The sequence below is a fragment of the Cinclus cinclus genome, chromosome 1, assembly GCF_963662255.1.
Source record: "Cinclus cinclus chromosome 1, bCinCin1.1, whole genome shotgun sequence".
NCBI classification, from domain to species: domain Eukaryota; kingdom Metazoa; phylum Chordata; class Aves; order Passeriformes; family Cinclidae; genus Cinclus; species Cinclus cinclus.
The window spans coordinates 109,112,737-109,133,100 of NC_085046.1; the positions used below are offsets into that span (position 1 = coordinate 109,112,737).

General features: G+C 43.1%; 1 protein-coding gene across 1 annotated transcript in view; it reads right to left on the minus strand.

Moving 5' to 3' along the window:
- Positions 1–19,107, minus strand: part of KLHL14 (kelch like family member 14) — a 56,396-nt gene extending 37,289 nt beyond the window's left edge. Inside the window, exons 1-2 of the mRNA XM_062501446.1 lie at positions 18,170–19,107; positions 4,234–4,355 (exon numbers count right to left, since the gene is read on the minus strand). Of these exons, the coding sequence (XP_062357430.1) occupies positions 4,234–4,355; positions 18,170–19,107 (1,060 nt within the window). The remainder of the gene's footprint in view (positions 1–4,233; positions 4,356–18,169) is intronic.
- Positions 19,108–20,364: the final 1,257 nt, after the last annotated feature.

Below are 20,364 nucleotides of genomic sequence, written 5' to 3' on the forward strand. Positions count from 1 at the left end.
AACATTGCAGTCAAAACAACCAACCAAAGGAGTTCTAGAATTAAACACGGACTCCTGGCAAGACCATAACTGGTAATTAAAACCCAAGCATCAGTGGCTGGTTCTGAGCAGTGAGGCATGAGGTGGTGACACAGAGACCACCTCCCCTCCCCCCCTCCACTGCCCCACATCCAGTAAGTAGCTATGAAGACTACAAAATAACATGGGATAATGAAAACTCATTAACAGAGCAGAACTTCTGCTGTTACTGAGGACTGTCACACACCCATCAGCTGTTCCATTTCTGTCACTGGGCAGTGGTAGCCTGTTGCTGCTACGTGACCTATGGAGTACCCAGTTAAAAAGTGAACTGGAGTTTGTGCACACGTAGGCAAGCCAGAAAAGAAACCATGCAGTGAAGATATTTGCTGTACTTTGCTATAAATACTCTAAAACCCTCAACTTTGCACAGGCACAACTGTGCAATAAGTGTTTCAAATTAAACACCAACATGTGCATTATGATATGCATAATATCTCAGATTAGGACATGTCCATATCAAGAAATATTAGGTGGTAAAAAATGTTTGTAGAATGCCACTTACTCCTTTTCTTTCCCTCTTTATTCTACGTCTATGTTGTCAACATATAAACAATAACTCTCTGAGAAATACCAGATAGGAAAAATACACCTTAATATTAGACTGTGAAAAATCTACCGATCCCCTGAGCCATAGCATTCTTGCCTATAGATGATGACATTAAAAAATTGGAAATGGGTTCATGCTTCCCCTCCTCTCCTGGGTCTATGAACAAGGCAAGTTGTTTTCCTGATTCCCTTAGAATTACTCCCATTAGTACTGATGCATTTGGTGCTTTGGCTATCCAGGCAGAGAGAGGTGGGCAGGATCCCCTGCCAATAGATCTAGTCTTGTCTAGGGAACAAAATGAGATTGCTCCTCTGCTGAGCTGTCATACTCGATAGCTTGTGCTGTTCCACCTGCACTCGTCCTTGCAGCTCCAACTGCAGTGCCATGGAGTCAGTAGTTCCTGATGGCTGATCTTCTCCTGTTCCTTATGTATCACACAAGGCAGGACACACAGCCCTAAGCAACTGAGTGCTGAGAAGTGAGCCACTCTCCGGGCTGAGGAGGAGAAAGGAAACAGGCAAGCAACTCCCTCTAAAATGGGTCTGCAAACCCTGAGAGTAACTCCTGGGGCTCTTCTCAGTGGAGAGTGACAAGAGGAGATTCAGGCTCTTCTCTTCCACCTCCTCCTCAATGGCCCTGCCACTGCACCCAGGATTGTTTGCTCCTTTCCCACCATCCCTATCCCCAAATGCCACTGGCACGGAGAGTAGACAACGAGGAATGTAAATAGGTTTGGAAGAAGGGAGGGGGAATTTCTGTGCACGCTTACCTTGGATCAGTAAGCCTCTAAGTGCAAAATGTGGCATTTTGTTGTTGTGTGGGGGAGCCTACTGGTGGCCAGAAGGTTAAAGAAAAAACTTTGTAGCAGGAGGAAATCAAATACACCTAAGGCGATAATAAAATAGAACATCTTGAAATACCAGACTACAGGAATTAAAATTCTTCCCATCACAGAACCTCATGAGCAGGACATAGCTTTTGCTCTGTCCCTATTCACTAAGGAGCAAACTCCTCATTTGCACTGACAAGTTGAGAATGAACTGCAATGTCAGGACTGAAAGCACTATCTAAATAAGTGTAAAAGAAAAACCAAACAGAAGAAAAATCTTCTGCCTTTGCTGCTGATTGAGTCTCTCTGAAAAGACAACAGTGGATTGAGAGAGCAGTAAAAGGGTAAAGAAAGAAAACTCCTGCCTAAATTGCAAAAAAAGTACATGATAAATAAAGACAGAACTATGTCCTTAAATTCAACCCCTCCCCCCAATATCTTAGTACATTGATACCATACCACGACTGCACTGAACTACCACTATATTTTAAGATTGTACAGTTTGTTGTCTTCCTTAAGACTTTTCAGTCACAGTTCTTCAAGTCCCTGCACTCCTATGCTGTAGTTCTTCAATGTTTCACAGAAAGGACAGATCTACTTGGATTTATCTCCCATTCGCTCTTAAATTAGAAAAAAAAGGAGATACTTGAAACTCTTATTTTAACTGGTTTTTTTTTTGTTTTTTTTTTTTAAATAATTATTGCTACCATTTTGTGAGTAGTAAAATATTTTCTAAAAAATAAAGCTTGTTAACATTTTGTCTGTTTCAGTGTGAAAAGACAGGTGCTCTCCTCTGTGCTCTTCAAACTTTAGCCCAGGCCAAGAGGGCATCCTTTTCTGGCAGGATTTGCAAGAACAGGATTACTCATGTCAAGAGAGGGCTGTGTATTTGACAGCTGTTTTCTCAGCCAGCACTGAGACAGATTCTGGGATCTTCAGGACTTTCCAGGGCTGAGCAGCAAGCGCTTGAACCCAAGCTGGCCAGGACTGTAACTGTAAGATGCCTTGTTTTTAACTGCACCATAGGATGCTACCTGTACCACCATAATGGAAAGAGAACTTTTCTTACCTATTTCTAAAGGTAACACAGAAAAGACTAAATTCTCCACATAAAATTATTCTGAAGCATCTCTCAACACCACCATGGACAGCTGGTGTTACTCCAACACTGTAGATGGACATTAAACCAGGGCATTAAGGTATCCTGTCTCTGGGTAGTTTCCCACAGTCCTGGAGACTGCAACACATTGTAAATAACCAAGAGCTGAGTAAATTTCATTCTTACAAAATATGACAAGCTACAGGTAGTTAGGATTCAGAAAAAAAGCTTTTTACTTTAATTCAGTTGAGAGTTCAGATCTTGAAGCAAGAGATCCATTCCTCCTGTCTCTCCTGTTGAGCCACTGGATTAGACACAGCAAATGAAAAAAACACCTGGACCATTCTGCCTTAGGCAGTATCATTGATTTTTCACTGACTTACCATCTTCGGAATTTTCTTAGAAGCAGTGTACCCAGGTGGGCATCGTAACTCATTATTCTGAAAAATGTGAAGCATAATATATTCCCTAGCATATATGCTGTAAACTTTTATAATGTACACTTCATATAGCCTTTTGTAATTGTCATTCTTACACAACATACTCAACGATTAGTCCAGGTCATCTATACCTAAACAGTCTTTATGTGGCACCACTTTGTGAAAGGCTCCTAAATCTTCCATGGGAAAAAAATCAGTCTGCAAGGGCATTATTTCAAAGTCCTGCATCATAGCAATTTAAAAATCTTTTTCATCCTAACCTATGCATGTACTAATAATGTGGATGTATGCCATTATAGGGCTTTGGATAAGGGAGAAGAACAAAATTCTGTAAAATGTATTTTACTGGAGAAAAAAAAAAAAAGCAGGTCTAATAGGAAATCCAGGTTTTACCAGTTGTCCAGTTTTAGAAGTATGGTTTTGATTTATGGATCAAAATTGCTCATTTATTACTTTATCTATACTGCTTTGGGCAATTTTGACAGTTAAAATTTAGTTTTATTGACCAATGCAGCCAGTTTAGCCACAAGGGGACTAATGCACACACAGCCTGCTGCACTCAAGAAGCTATGATTTGATTCCATGACCAAGTCAGAGTGGGAATCACAACCAACATAACAATAAGTTCCAAATCTCGATGCTCGAGGCAAAATACTTACTCTAAAACCAATCCACTATTAAAAGAAGCTGGGAAAGAATTTTGTGATAGCAGCCTCCATGCACTGTTTATTGTAGCTGATATATTCCACCAATGCTTCTGTCAGCAATGGACGCAGGGTAGTACAGAGGATACCTTTCTTTAATGATTGTGGACAACAGATAAAGCTGGAAGAAGGAAATGAAAATGCAAAAGAGAATCAAAGGTGTGCTCTAGTACTATGGCTTACCAGGGATCTGACTCTTGAGAAAAATGTCTTGAAAAAACTGCCTTTTCCTTTTTCCTAAACAAGATTTTATTCATATATACATAAATATGCATGGGTTCATGTTGCAGCTTGAAAGACTTACAAGTTTACTTAAAAAGAAAACTTACTGGAATGATTTTAAGCCAATGTTAATTTAGGCCTATCCTATTATAAAATTAGCATCTTCTGCAATCTCAATTTATTGCTCCATTGTGAAGCCCCTTGTGATACATAAACAAATCTCTGAAGAGAAACAAATCAATAAAGTGTCTAATTTGATTAACCATGTTTTTAAATTCATCAAGACAACTGTACAAAAATAAACCACTTACTTGTCAGTATTTTCCACGTCTTCTTTTCATCATCATAATACTGAACCAAATTGCTGGGTAGCCGGTCAGGTCCGGGAGGCAATCCTCCAACCAATAACAGCATTTTCTTATTGGAACGAATTCTTCACCCAAAACAAGAGGAAAGATGAACAACCACATTACTGAGGAGCATTTTTAGTGGCAACAAAATCATAACCATCAAAAGAATGTTCACTGCTTGCAGTTTTCTATTTCATTTTTTTGTGTTTCTTTTCCCAATCATGTCTCAACAATTTCTTGAACCAAGCAGAAAAATGATCAGAAAAGCTGCGTATCTCTCTACTCATGGAATAATAAGCTTCCTTTATGCAATTTGTTAGAGGTTCATTCTAGAACGACCTTTTTCTTATATTATCCCTTTAAATCATCACTCTTTACAGCTGAATACACATGAAATGCTCTGGAGTTGTACTAAGGTTAAGCATTAAAGTTGCATGTCAAAAATCGTATTAGTCAAAATCATTATTATAAGCCATTCTACACTCAAAGAACCTTGAAAAAATTAAGGTTATGCAGAGAGTTTGTGAGCCAACTCTTTAATCACACACTGAACTTCAGATATATAGTTTAGTACAATTAGCAGCACTGGGCTAATGGTTATGGGTTAAATGCTACTTACAAGCACTTTTGTTTGTTTAATTTAGTCCAGACTCTTGCTTTCATTCTCCCCCCCGGCTCCCCCCCCCTCGTCTTTGCTCTCCCCCTGTGCACCACTGGCTATAGCAACACCAATTGGTAAAAATGAGACTGTGATGTTGTTGTGAGCCTCCCCAGAGTGGAGCCCTGCCAATGCTTGCCACTGATCCAGCGGCATGAACCTGCTCAACTGTGCAAAGTCACTCTAATTCCCTCCCTCTGTTTTTCTACCTTCTCCCCCAGGGGGCAACCACTGAAAGGAGTGACTACCCACCCATCAAGAGCTGGCAATTCGCTGCTATTAACCGTGACCGTGATTCCCAATCTGCCTGGCAGTTCTTAAGAACAGGACTGCAATGTCTCATCTGCAGTAAAAGTGGTTATCTGCACCCTGGCCTCCAATGCCCCACCTGATGAACATACAATTTCTCTGCAGCATTAAGGGATTTAGCACAATTGTAAGTGAAAACTGGAGGGGAGGCCCAGACCCCCAGATGAGACCTGATGCTTTAATAGTCACTTTGCATATAATTGAACTTTCACCAGTTATACTTAGCTTGGGTGAGATAACACTGAAATAAAGGTCTAGGCTCAAAATGTTCCTGTTAGGTAGGAAGGTGATGTAGCCTGGAAAACATCCATCCATATGAATGACTGTGCAGCAGGACCATGCATTTGATGGAAAGCACCTTTGTCAAACACCATTTTTCCAGGCATGACAACACCTGTGTAGCCCTCTGTGTGTCAGTCTGCAGCAAACACCCCGGCCAAGAAAGGCAGAGAATGCCATGAACCAAATTCTACACCAGAGATGCTCACGGCAGGGTCAAAGCACCAACCAGGAGCTCCAGCCCAGCAGTGCACTCCAGCAGTGGGAGCTTTACGACTGAGGCACACTCATGGTTTCACACTCCAGCTGCTACTACAATGTGTGTTGATGACCCAACAACTTATATTGGTAGCAGGACTGCATCTTCTCTTGAGAAGAATTAGCAAAATGAACTAGATTGTGCTGTAGACATGCATCAACCACACGGAACACCCTTCGGGAAGGGAACACACAGCTGATGGCTTGATTCACACAATGCTCCAGAAAAAAACCTGACAAATTGCTGTCTCAAAGACAACTACAGACTACAGATACATCTATGACAAAGATGGCCAGGGAACTATCTGGCAGATGGCCTTATCAGTTTTTTAAACAGATTTAGGGCTCAGAGAAGGTAATGAATTGACAGTAGACAAAACAAAACCCTCGGTGCGGGAGTAGAGTTAAACCATGGGGGCACAGACACTGTCCCATGCTGTCCTACTCCTTGATTCTCTCCTGACTTGGGGAGATTCCCTGCAGTCCCTCAGTCTTTCTGACAAGCCAGCCTTTGGTGCCTGCACTGCACCTGCTATGTGCTGCCAAATGAGGACTGCTACCTGCCCAGCAGACTGTGGCTGTGTAGGATATCAGGAACCATCTCATGATCATTGTCAGCACAGATTCCGTAGTAAGACTAAGCTCTGCCAGCATCTTTTAACGTTCAGTCTCCCCAGTAAAGTTTTTAATGAGAGAACATTTGATAAAAACTATGCAACATGGAAGTATGATAAACTGGTTTTGGTATGAGTTAGGGATGACTGCACACGTAACAAGTGGCAGAGCAAACCAGAGCCATAAGTCAGTTATGCATGGCCATCCTTAACCATAGAGAATAAATTGTTTATTCCAGCCCTCCTGTGTTGTATGTTATATCACAATCAACTCCCCGTGCATTGTAAAATTCAGAATGCCCTTGCAAGATTTACTTGATAAAGGAGTTTATTTTGATTTTCATCTTTCATCTGTAAAACTCCCTTCTAACTCCAAAGCACTGTGAAAATCCAATGAATGGCCAAGGCTCAATAGTTAAGGTGAAGAATGAAATGTCAGATATAACTCTGAGTTTCCAGACTTTGGCAGTTGCAACTATGCTTAACATTACTTTTTCAGCTAAACAGCCTGAGAAGCTTCTGTTTCTGGAGAAAGAGAAGTGCTGCTATATTGCTATGCTTAAAAAATATTAATTTTTAAAATATGTTTAAAATGGGAGGTAGCAAAAACAGAGACTTTTACTAAAAGTTTAGTAAGAACTTAACAGTCAGCAAAGTCTCTACCAAAAGCACAGGGAAATTTCACATGGAAGAGATGAGTAGTTATACTCAAAATATCTAATTCATATGCATTGACAGCTCTTCCAATGAACCAAATAATACAGTGGCTAAAGACATGCAGGTTTTAAATTGATATGTTTCCTTGGAGCCAAATCTGGTTTTTAAGTTTTATTGTGAAATGCTGCAATTTAGGTTTTGTAAAAAGATTTTCTTTATTATGTCATATTTACGTTTCATATGTGTTAGAATCTTACAATGCATTCTAAAATATGAAAAATGCGTAAATGACCACTGCTTATATGCAGAAGACCATTCCAAATATGAATAAAAATGTAACATTGATGAAGACAGGACTAAAAATACATGTAATACACTGAGCAAGATAAAGCTTCTCCCTTTCTTGTATTATTACATGCTTGCTATTTGGATAACTCGTGATTACAACATGAAATGTTCTTCATTATATCTGGCACACTTTTTTCTTTTTTTTTTCACAGTCCTTATTTTACACTCTAATATACTATTCAGTTACATGCTGTGGTTCACAGTGTCCCCAGCAAGGATTTTATGACCACCTTGATTTCCGTTAACAGTAGTGGGTCCTGGTCAGGGAAGACTAAACCCTAGACAGGCAGGCTGATGTCATGGCAAAATAGTTGAGATAAATTTATCCACATGTTATCTTGAAAGCATTACTTAGGCTTAGACTCCAGAACTCAAGTTCTCACTGATGAACATGCACATGTTATTATTCTGCACACACACTGCAGTTTCTGTTCAGGCTAAAGTTTTAAAACACTTAATTCACCTTAATTAAGTTCCTGGGTACCTCATGTGGTGTGAAATTTATTTTGTCTACTTACAAGGCTGGAACCCAAAATATATTTCAAAGTCAACATTTTCAAACTTGTGTAGTTTCCCTCAGGCACACAAACCCAGGTATTTGAGTACTCACAGAGGTGGCCTCATTTTCAGAGACACCCATCAACATAACTAAATCCTATTCACTTCAAAAGTAGCAGCAGATGTCCATCAGCTCTAAAACTCAGATCACCAGTCCATGGTCTAAACTAACCAGGAATATTCATGGCAAGAGGCTGAGCCCAACAGAGTTTATAGATTGACAAGAATTCAGTAGAAAAGGCTGTAAGAGACCTCAACACTCCTGACAACCACTCCTACTGTTTTGCAACCTTGATAGCCTCACGTTAATAGAAAACACATGAATGGGAAATACTCTTCTTGTACATTGTTTTTCTTTATTGACATATTCATCAATCTTGCACTGGTGGGTTTTCCTTATCTGGGCAATTAGTAGAAGTTCATTCTTCAAAAGCTGGCAAGAGAACAAGCCTCAACAACAGGTTTGCTCCAGTCTCTTCCAGTTTTTAAACAATGCAGTAAGGCTCTGCTCTCTGCATTAGGGAATGAAAAGGAAAGAGTACAACCATGAAGTGGCAATCCTGTGATTCTTAATGCATCCCGTGTAGTGTTACATACCAGGAAGACAAATAAATCTTAAGAAATACAAGTGATCATGGTCATGAATGGAAATGGAGAGTATTCAACTATATTCTTCTCTTAACTCAGGGCTATAGTAAACCCAGAAGTCTGGATCATTAATTACCTTTTCATATAGGCTATCACCATGGCTTTGAGTATGGACAGAGCCAGGTAGCTCTTCAGAGCAGGGACTTGACAGATATGATGGCATCCTTGCTCCTGCTTCAGCATTGACCTCAAACACAACAGAGTCCAGCTGAACTCTGGGTGTCTGCCCATGGAATTCAGGCAGAAACAAAACCAGCCATAAGACCAGCACAGACCAGCAAGGGCAGGTGTGTGCATGGCGAGTTTTACTCACACTCTCATGTCTCATTACATCGAAGGATTTGAGGAACAGGACACTGACAGTGATACTGTCAAAATAATTATCAAGAATCTCAGAAAAGGGACTTGTATTAACCTGAAGCAGAAACAAATTATTTCAGAGGGATTTAGACACCAATCTCAAGGTAATAGAAAAAGAGATACACACTATCCCATTCAAAATTTCAGTTGCAGACCTTTTGTTCGTTAGCACCAAAAACTTAATTTCATATTCAAAACCCAGGATGGTCTTGAGCAACCCTTTTCTTCTCAAAATGCATTTGAAGGGTTGCTGTGTTCAACAAAAAGGTAGTTGACAATCTAGTTGCAGTCTGCAAAACTGAACAAATGTTGCAAGCAACCATTTGCCCGTGACTGAAAAAAATATTTTGCCATCAAGAGCATGGGATGTGATCTTCAACAATTACCTTCCCAGCTCCTGGATGGGCATTTCAGTGCAACAAAAGTGTCATATGAAAACTGCTTATTTCAATGGATTTTGGCTTCCATAGTTGACTGCAAAGATAGCCATGATTAGTAACACATGTTTAATAGAGAGGAAATCTAATTATCCGGGACTTTAACTATGAACTCGATGAAAGCCATAAGGTACAATGTAAAATTTATTTTGGACAAAGGAATTTTATGAGGTTTTGTTATCACATAAAATGAATCAACAAACACCATAACCTATAGGTGAATAGGCATCGAAAATATCTTCCTAGCCCTACAGCACTGCTAGGGGAAGGACCTGAGTTCCCACAGTCAACAGACTAAGTCCTGTATAATGTCTTTCTCCTTATGGATAAAGTACAGACATTAAGAATATCCTGATTTTGTCAAAATGTAAAGCACAATAAATTCTCTTGCAAATTTTGGCCAATAAATTGTTTAGTTCTTTAGTTCAAAGAATGCTCAGAAATTTGCTGAATGTATGGAAGCGGCTTTATGAATGGATTTTTTTTTTGCCTCTTCTAATTTGCACCTACTGCCCCAGGCACACTAGAAACAATGCAAAAACAACTTTGTAGAAATACTAAAAAACCTGGAAATCAGAGTTATCATGAAGATTTTGGTTTTCACCTTTTCATTCTCCACATAGGCATGCTTGGCAGAAGGCCCCAAGTACAGTTTTCATTGCAGCAGAGCTCACAGTAATGTTCACTGAAGATAATTGCTTAATACATGTTGCTGACCACTGACAGAATGAAGTTTAGGAAGACAAATACTAAGCTGAGAATGATTTGCTGAAGACATTGATTGTTGGTTTTCCTTTCTGAATCTAGTAGATTTTTTTAAAAATTTTGTCCAATAGTTAAAAAAAAGCATAAAAAAGAATTAGTTCATGTTTGCATTAACAATAATCATTCCTTTTCCTTCTAAAACCAGAAGTCTAAGGGTAAGTGAATATTTTATCTGGCAGGCCACACTTTACTGGTACAAACGTACAAGTTAAAGGTTCCTTTATTTCTAAAGTTGTCAGCAATTTTCTATCCCCTCTATTAAATTAGAATCTGCTTGAAGCTCTGAAAAGCCCATTTCTCTTTATGAAACCAATCCCACTACTGTTGATCTCCAATTAATATTTAAAAGTTAGATCCCAACTTTTGGCTGGAAGATTTTTTTAAAGTCAACGTCCTTCCTCTTTGGGGTAAAACCTCTGATGTAAGAGGTAGCTTAGCATTGACAGCTGTCCTGGAAGAGTGACACTTATCCAGTGGTCCTTTGGGAGTGAGGAGAGGAGTGAGCATCCTTCTCGACTTTGACTCCTTGCAATACCAGATCTCAATGCTAAAGATATCTTTGCTAACCACTGAGTACCTGGAGCTTTGTAAGGGAGGTGAATTCAAAGGAGTGTTACTAGCAAAGCAAACTGGTGAACGAGGCACAAAATCTCCCATGTCATGAATCTTCTTGGCAAAACACTCAAACAACAAATCTTCCTCACTGATGTATGTTCTAAAAAACCTTTAAGTAATTCCCTTTATCCTGAATACAAAAAAAAAATAATTTCAAAGCTAAGTGCTTTTGCAAATTGCTTTCCCTTCCTCACCTCATTTTGTTTGGTCTTTTTTTGGGTTTGGTTTGTTGGCTGGCTCTGTTTTGGTCTGACAGATGTTGTAAAATGGAAATGCTTTATAGAATGCTTCAAAATCATCATCTTTTTAATTCTTTTCCTCTAGGAAATTCCAACCAACTCTTATTTATTGATTTTCAGACTGTAGAAAGTCACAAAAGTCCTTTTTTGCTTGATTCTGTGTCTGATGTCCATGTCAACAGAAGGTCTCTCCATCAGAGGCTGTGTTCTGTGCTCTCCCCAGCTGAGATTCCTTTTTTTTAGGAAGCCAAAGGAAAAAAAACACACCTTGCTGCCAGCTCACTCAAGGTATGACTAGTTACCTTTTCCACTGTTTTTTTTTTTTGTTTGTTTGTTTGTTTTTACTGAAAGAAGGCATCAGTTGGGGAATGGCAGGAAGAACCAACTGTGGCACCAACTTCTATTTACTTCCAGCTTCACTGCAAACCGTCTGCTTCCATTGAACTTGGCAGCTGACAATATTTGCTCAGTTTATTGTCTGCTTTCCAAGAATACAGCAAGTGTTGACTACTAAGTACTAGGCATGACGGTCTTTAAAAAAAATTTCAGGGAGGCAGCAAATATGAAAAATTATGCCAGGAAGTATCTACTAATACTTTTCAACTTTCCAGAGTCTTCAATTTCTTTAGATGGTCCTTTGATAAATGTGTAATACCAGACAATCTGTTTCAACAAAACCAACATTAAGAGATGTTTGCAGTGCAGGGGAGTTCAGCTCAAACCCCTCTTATAGGATTCCTATTCCCTGCTCAGTCTTTTCAGGCAGTGCTGAGCACAGGATAATAACAAACCTTGCTCTGATTTAGAAAGCATCTTGGATTTTTAAAATGCAGGAATTGTTTGAAAAGATGAAACAGTGTTTTTACAGATTATATGGATTTTTTCATAACACAAGTTTAACAGAACAAAAGTGTTTTCCTGGCAAACTATTTTCTGTTGATTTTGTGTTCTACGTTAGCTCTCCTCACTCCCCCTGCCCCCAAGGCTCCCTGTGCTTTCTCTTCAAGTACAAATCCAAACAATTACACCATCACAACTCTGTTCCATTTACTGCTCAGCAGTTACAGACTCAGAACCTCCATATTCTACTGCTATAAAGAAAAAACTATGGTGGCCCCAGGCCACAACATCCCTCTAAGACCCTCTCAGTTCTGTCTTTTCTCTCCACATGAAGGGGATGTACATCAGGGAAAGAGTGAACAGAAAAGTCTCAGACCAGTAGCCAAGACAGATATGTCTGATGCTCACCATGACCCTACAGCACCCCATTAGTCAAAGGTACACCCTAAGCATAAATCATTCCAGAAGGATATAGTCTGAAATGGGATTTCCTTGTCTAAAAGGCTCTGCACCACTCGTGACCTATGTATTCCCAACAGGACAGAAATAGATTGTGTTGCCAAAAGATGGGCAAGAACTGCACAGGAGCTCATGGGGGACAGCTCTGCTTTTAGGGACCTGCATGACTTGTAAAGCTGCTCTACAGACTGTCACAGGTGGTGGAAAGGGGCATTTTTGCTCCAGCATTTGAGGAAGTTCCCATTTTCAAAGGCACTTTGTCATCAGTTTGAGTGGCTTAGTAAGATTACTCAGACGTTTTTAAACTTTGTTTAATTTTCCCTCTAGAACAAGCTGGTCTGAAATCCAGTGAAAGATTTCCCCTCAGAAAAAGAGTCTGGAGATGCAGATGCAGGTATTTGAAGCTGCTTCAAGTGCTAGAAAGGCAGGGTGACAAAGGGAGGAGCACAGTTCTGGAGCCTGGAGATTGGTGTGTGTGAGGTCAGGAGCCTGGTGGGAGGGGCACTCAGGAGTCAGGATAACAGAGGATTCCAGAGACGGGACAGATAAAGTTCAGTAGCTGGGAGCTAGGGAAGATGACATCTAAGAACAAATCAGGACACTATTCCAGTTCACAAAGGACACTGTTCCAAGTAGTCTCTCTGTCTGGGAAACTGGCTGGCAGGGCAAGTACCTGCACAACGTGCCTGGCAACCTTTCTTCACCTGCAGCTGTTGGAAAGATGGCTGTCCATTTAAAAGGCCATTAAATGTTCTTCATAAATTATGTCTCTCCAAACAAACACTATAACCGAGGGGGGGGGGGGGGGGGGGGGGGGAAAGGCTATTACCCCTTCCTCTGCAGCTCTCAAATATTTTAGCAGCCAGGACATGTGTCTTTAAGAAGTCTCCCCAAGGATTTTCCTGACCCACAGCAGTCCTTTTAGGACAGTGGTGTTTCCTCTGCCCATAATGGGAGCGCCAGGCCTCCCACCCTTTAGGAAACTCCACATCTCTCCACTTACACTTCAGCATGAGCTTGTCTCCAACGGCAAATGAATGCATGTGAGGCAAGTAAGGAAAGTAGGTGAGACTAACTAGAATTAAACTGACTACAGATATGTGGTTCACTACCCCACAGCCTCTAATGTGTCAGTCGCCCTTCTGCAGCACAGCTGAGAGAGTCCTGGCACATATACAATTTCCTGATATTAATTCAAGCACATAAAAACTGATCCAAAGCTCACTAAAATAAGCCAGAGCCTCACATCCACTTCATCCATACTGTAATGCAAAACTTAGTAATTCACATACATTTTCAGGAACTGTAGTATTTCTCACTTTCAATTAATCATGAACAAGAATATTAGTTAAAAATCCAAATATTGCTGTTATGATCACAAAGGGACAGGTAGGTGACTGTAACCAGAACACAAGAGTACATTTCAATGAAAAAACACACACATTTTTACAACCACCAAACATGTCCTGCTGAGATTCTACAAAAATCTCAGTAGAAAAAGAAGTCAAATTAAACTACAGTCTGTGAGATTTGGAGACAAATAGTGTATGCAAGAATGAAATTATTTAATTGCCAAGGGATGTAACTGGTTTCTTCAAATTTTTAATCTCCTCTGTAGAAAGTAAATCAGACCAGGCATATGTCTTCCACATAAATGCCACTGTCTCATGCTGTTCAGCACCTTACATTTTCCTTCTTCATCAACGAATATCATCTTCCCACTGAATGAAAACAGTTCATATCATCTTCATCACCTGTCACTGTTTAATTTGCTATCACTTTTACTAATATTGCCTACCACCAAACAATCTAGATGGCACCCTCTCCCCACAGAAATGAAATAAAAAAAAAAAAAACAAACAGCAAACCAAACCACCTCTATAATTAGGTTTAGCAGGACCAGAATTTGTACTTCTAATATCCCTGCGGTCTAATAGTCCAGGGAACAAAACTATAAAAAAACAGCTGGGTCTGTACATGCTGGGACTTTGCTGAACCCATAAAACAGCACGGGAAGGTTTAGCCTTCTTATCTCTTTGTCTCCTTATTTCCTTCTTTCCTCTTGTGCTCTTTAATTCTGTATTTTCTACCTAGGACTATTCCTATCTTATGTCAGTTTGTTGATCCCCATCCATTTTTCCTCCCCCAAACCTGAAAAAGCTTTTCCAGAAACTGCAATACTCCACTGTTATTGACAACAGATGCTGTTTCTGCCAATAATTAGTGTTACCCCTTTTGTTTCATCCCCTATCTTCTTTTTATCCACCAGGGTCTTTTTTGTTTTGTTATTTTCCTTTCCTGTCTGGTATCCTATTCTTACATTTTTCTCCCTTCAAAACTGTCCTACTCTCACCTCTTCCCTCCTTTGTACTTTGCTGTTCCTGCTACTTATATCCCATTTCTCCCCTGGGGTGTCTCAGCTCCTTTCTTTTTCTGCATTTCCTCCTCTCTCCCAGTTTTACTTCTCTCAGTCCCCTCTGCCTTCAGGTATGAAGCTGTATTTGTTGTTCCACCAGCAGATCCTGGGAGGGGTGGACCAGCCCAAACACCCTTTGCTGGTGAAAGGAGCTGCAGGTGGTGATGCTCTATCCTCAAACTTTTAAAAAATTGAAAATACATACCACGTATTATATAAAATACATTATATTACAAAATAAAGAATAGAGACATTTTAATCAACTCAGTACTCTGGTGAAGATTCGAGAGTCAACTGAATGTCTGGAATATGAATTTTCCTCTATCTAAATGCATTTTCTTCCCAGAACTACAGAAGACAATACAGCACAGAGCTACGTGTCTTTCAGGGACAGACAAACATAATTTAAGCCTAATGTTCAGGGTCACTCACCCCACTTCAAGTTGAAATCAAGTATGATTTTTCCTAGTGACATCAAAACAGACTGTGTTTAACAGCAGCTTGTATGCTGAGGCCCTGGCGAGGATCACTGAGCCAACACTATTACTAACTTTGCTTAGAGTTGAACACCTGATTAAATATCAAATCAAAGCCAGAACACCCATCCCCTGTGGGGAAGTCCTAAACCTCAGAGTGCACATCAAGGCTCACAAGTCAGGAATAGAATTTCTCAACTTTTAAAATTCCGATCATTTAACTGTTGTACCTTGTAAATTAATTTTACAAAAATACATCAGGACATGGAATCATTACCTTCTCTTAGGAAATTTCATGAAAAAACCCTACACTCTCTCCACAGGTAAATAGTGTTTTTCACTGCAGCACAGAAGATAACTCAGGTACTTCCTAGCCCCAGCATCACTTGCACTACAGGATCTGCATTTGTGGCACAAACATTATAAATACTTTGCCAATAGAGCACAGACCGAGTCTTGTGAGCCCAAATCTTTCTCCAGCCCTGACCACAGGATTAACTTTATTAACATTTCAGAGGAGAATCAGCATCTTTTGAGCTTCCCGTTACATTAATTTCCATTAAGAAATAGGAGCGTTGATGCTAATGTACTCCAAAGCGTGCATATGGATACGTAACACAGGTCCTTTTTTTAAAGTAGCTTGTTACTAAAAAAAAAAAAAAAGTTATTTTTAAAAATACAGAAAAGTTATTGCCAAATTCTAACACTGAGTGCAATTCTCATTTCTTGAACATGCAGAAAGCAGGTGGATATGGCACTGGGCTGCTTGCATTTCTCACCAAACCTTACTGTGCTGTGCAGGAGATATTACACTGCACAAGAAGAACAGTTAATCTCTTTCTAAAGACATGTGAATCTCTAGCGAATGACCTTTTATTAAATTCCAAATTACCAAAGTCACCATTACTCACAGAAAAAAGTAATCAGAGTTTTGAAGTCTTTTTCTGTGTAATAATTTTTATGTATTTGCACGTGTACTTCACTGTTAGTTACTTTTAAGTTTTCCTACTGCAAATTAGTAACTTAAGGAACTCTTTGCAGATTTTCTTCCCCAAAACAGAATTTTACTGAATGAATGTCAGCCTGTTAAAATTGCTACTTTAGAGAAACTATGAGGACAAATCTGGAAATCTCTGTAGTCTTGATTGTTTCTTTTTTCCCCCCCTTCATGTTTAAGAAGGAATTTGTACTTAGGTAGCCTGGCAAAATCTTAAAGTGATTAAGATTCAAAGATGGGCCTTTGTGACCTTTATGAATTTCCAGGAATATCGTCCAAGACCAAAAAAGGAAAATATAACAATTTTATTCTGCATTACTGGGCATTTCAACATCTCCAACACTTTCACATTTGGAGTAAATTCTAATGTCTGCTTATAAATATATCTGAATGGTTTTGTTCTCATTTCACTGCCACTAAAGAACCCATTTAAGAGAAGCTAGTTACAAGGCTGTTATTAGAGACACATTCAAGTTGGGAAAGTGACAGCATGTTTTCACCCACTGTAGTTAAGGGTCTCTGAAATACCACTGCCTGCAAAGACATGCAGTCCTATTACAAATAAAAAAAAAAAAAAGAAGCATTTGTGGTATTTGGAGTCTCTTGTAAGTCATTAAGTGCAACTTAGACTCTCATCTAGGACTACCTAAAGTGCAATCCCTTTGTGTACGCTTCCACTTACAAGGAAAGCCTGTTCCCAGCACCAGCAGTATCAGATTCTTGCAGCATCCATGACACTTGTAAGCATTCAGTGGTCAGAACACCACTACATATCCTTCAAATGACATGGACCACTGAAGCTGGAAAGGTATCTTCACTGAACCAAGCCAGCTGGTATCTCAGCAATCCGCCAGGACACGAGCATCAGCTTGCCCCCGTTTGGTGTGCAGAATCTTGCCTGAGGAGTCTGTGGGGTTTGCGTTTTTGAAACTCATCCCTTTTGAGTGTTGAAATGCAAAGAGTATATACCAACTTACAACAGTGGCATCTCAGAAACACTGCAAAATAGTTGTATTTGGTGTTTTGAGTCTTTGATAGTTGATGTATTTGAGCGAGAATCAGTTAGACAACAAGGTGATAAGCATGACAAAGCACTAACATAGTGAGCTAGCCAGAAATAATAGAGGGTACACAATCTCTAAAGTTAAACCATGAGTGCCCAGTACATAAAGTATAAAGAATCCTCTGCATTAATGCTAATAGAATGTATTATCTAGAATATTTCTTCACATACTAGCTTCTTTCTTGCTGCTGTCAAATCATTGGTAATATTCACCTATTAGCTAAAAAGGCTCATAACAAGCTGAATAATACAAAGTGTGGTGTGATTTTTGTGCTACCACATCACTGTATTATACCAACACTAGAAGATGGTATCTTTCCACCTGTGAATGAAGTACAAACATGCTTTAAAAGAAGATAAATAAATTTTGGATATGTTTGCTCCTTCTTAAACTATGTTTTGTGTGTTCACTTCCTAACACCAATCTCGTATCTTCAATCTTTGACATCATGATTCATTACCTTATTAAATGAAAATAACCGACATGTCATAGATGTACGGACTATGAAGTCACAAGTTTTCACACACAGACAGGGACATCACCCCACCACCAGCAGTATCCGAGTGTGCATAGATGATGCAGTTATCAATGAAAATAACAGATTTAGGACTCAGCTATAACAGTTTAAAGACATAACTCCTTGTTAAGGAATAACATTGTGGGAGGGGGAAAAAAATTAATTAAGGTTAAAAACACCCTCCCCAAACCCAGATTCCCAACGCGCGGGCGGTCAGAGGGCCGAGGGGAGGGGACGAAAAGTTTGGTGGTGTAGGGGGTGGGCGGCCCGGCCCCGCCGCGCCCCCCTCCAGCCGCTCCGGCCGCCGCGCCGCCCCCGGCCCCGTGGGGTCGGTGCCCGCCGGGACTCCCCGCTCCCGCAGCCCTCTCCCCGCCGCCGCTCACCTGCTGGCCAGGCTCTGCCGGCAGTGCTGCCTGAAGGGCATCAGGTGGTAGTTCATGGCGTCCAGCAGTAGCTTCTGGCAGACGGGGTCGGTGCGCATGAAATCCACCGACTGGACCCGCTCCACCAGCTCCGGCGCCGGGATGAGAGCGAAGCGGAGGCGCTTCATCAGGTCCGGGGCGTACTGCATGCGGGTCTCCCGGTCGTGCTCCAGCCAGAGCACGGACATCTGGAAGAGAGCCAGCTCCGACTCGACGGGGGGGGGAAGCGAGTCGAGGAGGGCGCGCATCTCCTCGAAGTTGAGCAGCAGAACGTCCTCCACCAGGTACTTGTTGGCCAGCTTCTTGGTCTCCTCCAGGCCGTGCAGGGCGGCGATCTTGCACACCTGCTTGTAGTTCTGCACCGAGATCTGGTCGTTGAGGAACTGCACGCAGAGCTTGGTGACCTGCGGGATGTGCAGGATCTTGCTGACCGACAGCACCTCCTCCACCGTGTCCAGCGAGAGGGTCACGTTGGCCGTGTACAGGTACTCCAGCACCAGCCGCAGCCCGATGGACGAGCAGCCCTGCAGCACCAGGTTGTTGATGGCCCGCGGGCTGGCCAGCAGCTTGTCCTCCGGGGAGGAGGATGGGGTGCCGGGCTCCTCCTGCGTCTGCGGCGGCGGCGGCTCCTTCGGCGGACCTCCCAGCCCGTCCTGGGCGCCGGGCCCCAGCCCCAGGGCGTGAGGGTGCCCGCCGCTCCCGCCGCCGCTGGAGAACAGGGATCGGAAGTACTGGGAGCAGGAGGCCAGCACGGCCTTGTGGCAGTGGAACTGCTGGCCCTGGGCCGTCAGGGTCACGTCGCAGAAGAGCTGCTTCCTCCACAGCAGGTTGAGACCCTGCAGCAGGTTGTCGCTGTGGCTGGGGTCGAAGGTGGAGGTCCTGTCCCCGGATCTGGACATGGCGAGCGGCCTCCGGCACACCTGCCTTTTAAACCCTCCTCCAACCTGGGCAGAGGGGTGGGGAGGAGAGCGGGGTGGGGGGGACACACGGGACGACACAATAAACACAGAGCTTTAGAGGCCCAGAGGGCGCATCCCGGCCGTGTGCGCAAGGGTGGCGGGGGGCGCAGCCGGGGGACGGGCTCCCCTCTACCCGCCGAGCCGAGCCGAGCCGAGCCGCCCCCCTGCCCGGGACACGGACGGGCTCGCTCAGAGGGGCTGCAACTTGGGAGGGCTAGAGGAGATTTTTTTTTTTTTTGGCCTCTCCCCTCTTCACCCCTCGCCCCCGTTTTCCTCCCTCCCAGTGCAAACCGGGCAGTTCTCCAGGGGAGGAGCAAGGAAGCCGGGGACATTTTCAAAGCTGAGCCACCCGCCCAGGTCCCCCCCTCCCAAACACCCAAGCAATCAAACACATCCCAAATAACACCACTACCTTCCTTTCCCACCCCCCCCGTCCCCGTCCCCCCAACTCCGCGACGCCCAGAGAAACTACCAAGTGACTGAAACTCTGCCGGGCAGGCGAGCAGCCCTTCCCGCCCCGCTCGCCGCCAGCCCCCGCTGCCCTCCGGCCGCTTTGGCAACTCGGCGCGTCCAGGACCCGCTTCCTCCCGGGGGCGGCGTGCCCGGAACGGGGCCCCGGCACTGACCGGTCCCGAGGCTGAGCCCCACTCCTCGGCCCAGGGCGGGGGTTGCAATACTTCGCACCCCGGGGCGGGGACGAGGGGGGGGGGGGAATGGAAGCGGCAGCCCCGGGCCCGGCCAAGGGCCGCCCGGCGCTGTCCTGCCCGGCTCGCTTCTCCTCGCAGCAGACGGCGCCGCGGCCGTAACTCCGGTAACTACGTGAAGTTCAAGTTGGGGGAAGGACGGGGGAGGCGGGAGTGGGCGGCGGGGAGCGGGGCCATGCCCGGCGGCCCCCCGGTCCGGCCGGACCCCGCCGCGCCCCCCGTGCCCGGCCCGGTGACGGGAAGGGGTCGGCGAGGCTGCCCCGAGCCGCGGCCGCACCTGCGGAGGCTGCGCAGCCACCGACCCGCGCTGACCGCATCCCGCCCCGCGGAGCGCCGCCGCCGCTCTTCCTCCTCCTCCTCCTCAGCGGGATCCCGCCGAGACCTGCTCCTGCCATTGCAGCGCGCTCAGTCGCTTCTCGCCAATACTGGGCTTCCTCTGCCTCCCTTCACCCCCGCCTCGCCCCATTTATCGGCACAGCGAGGGGCTCCCTCC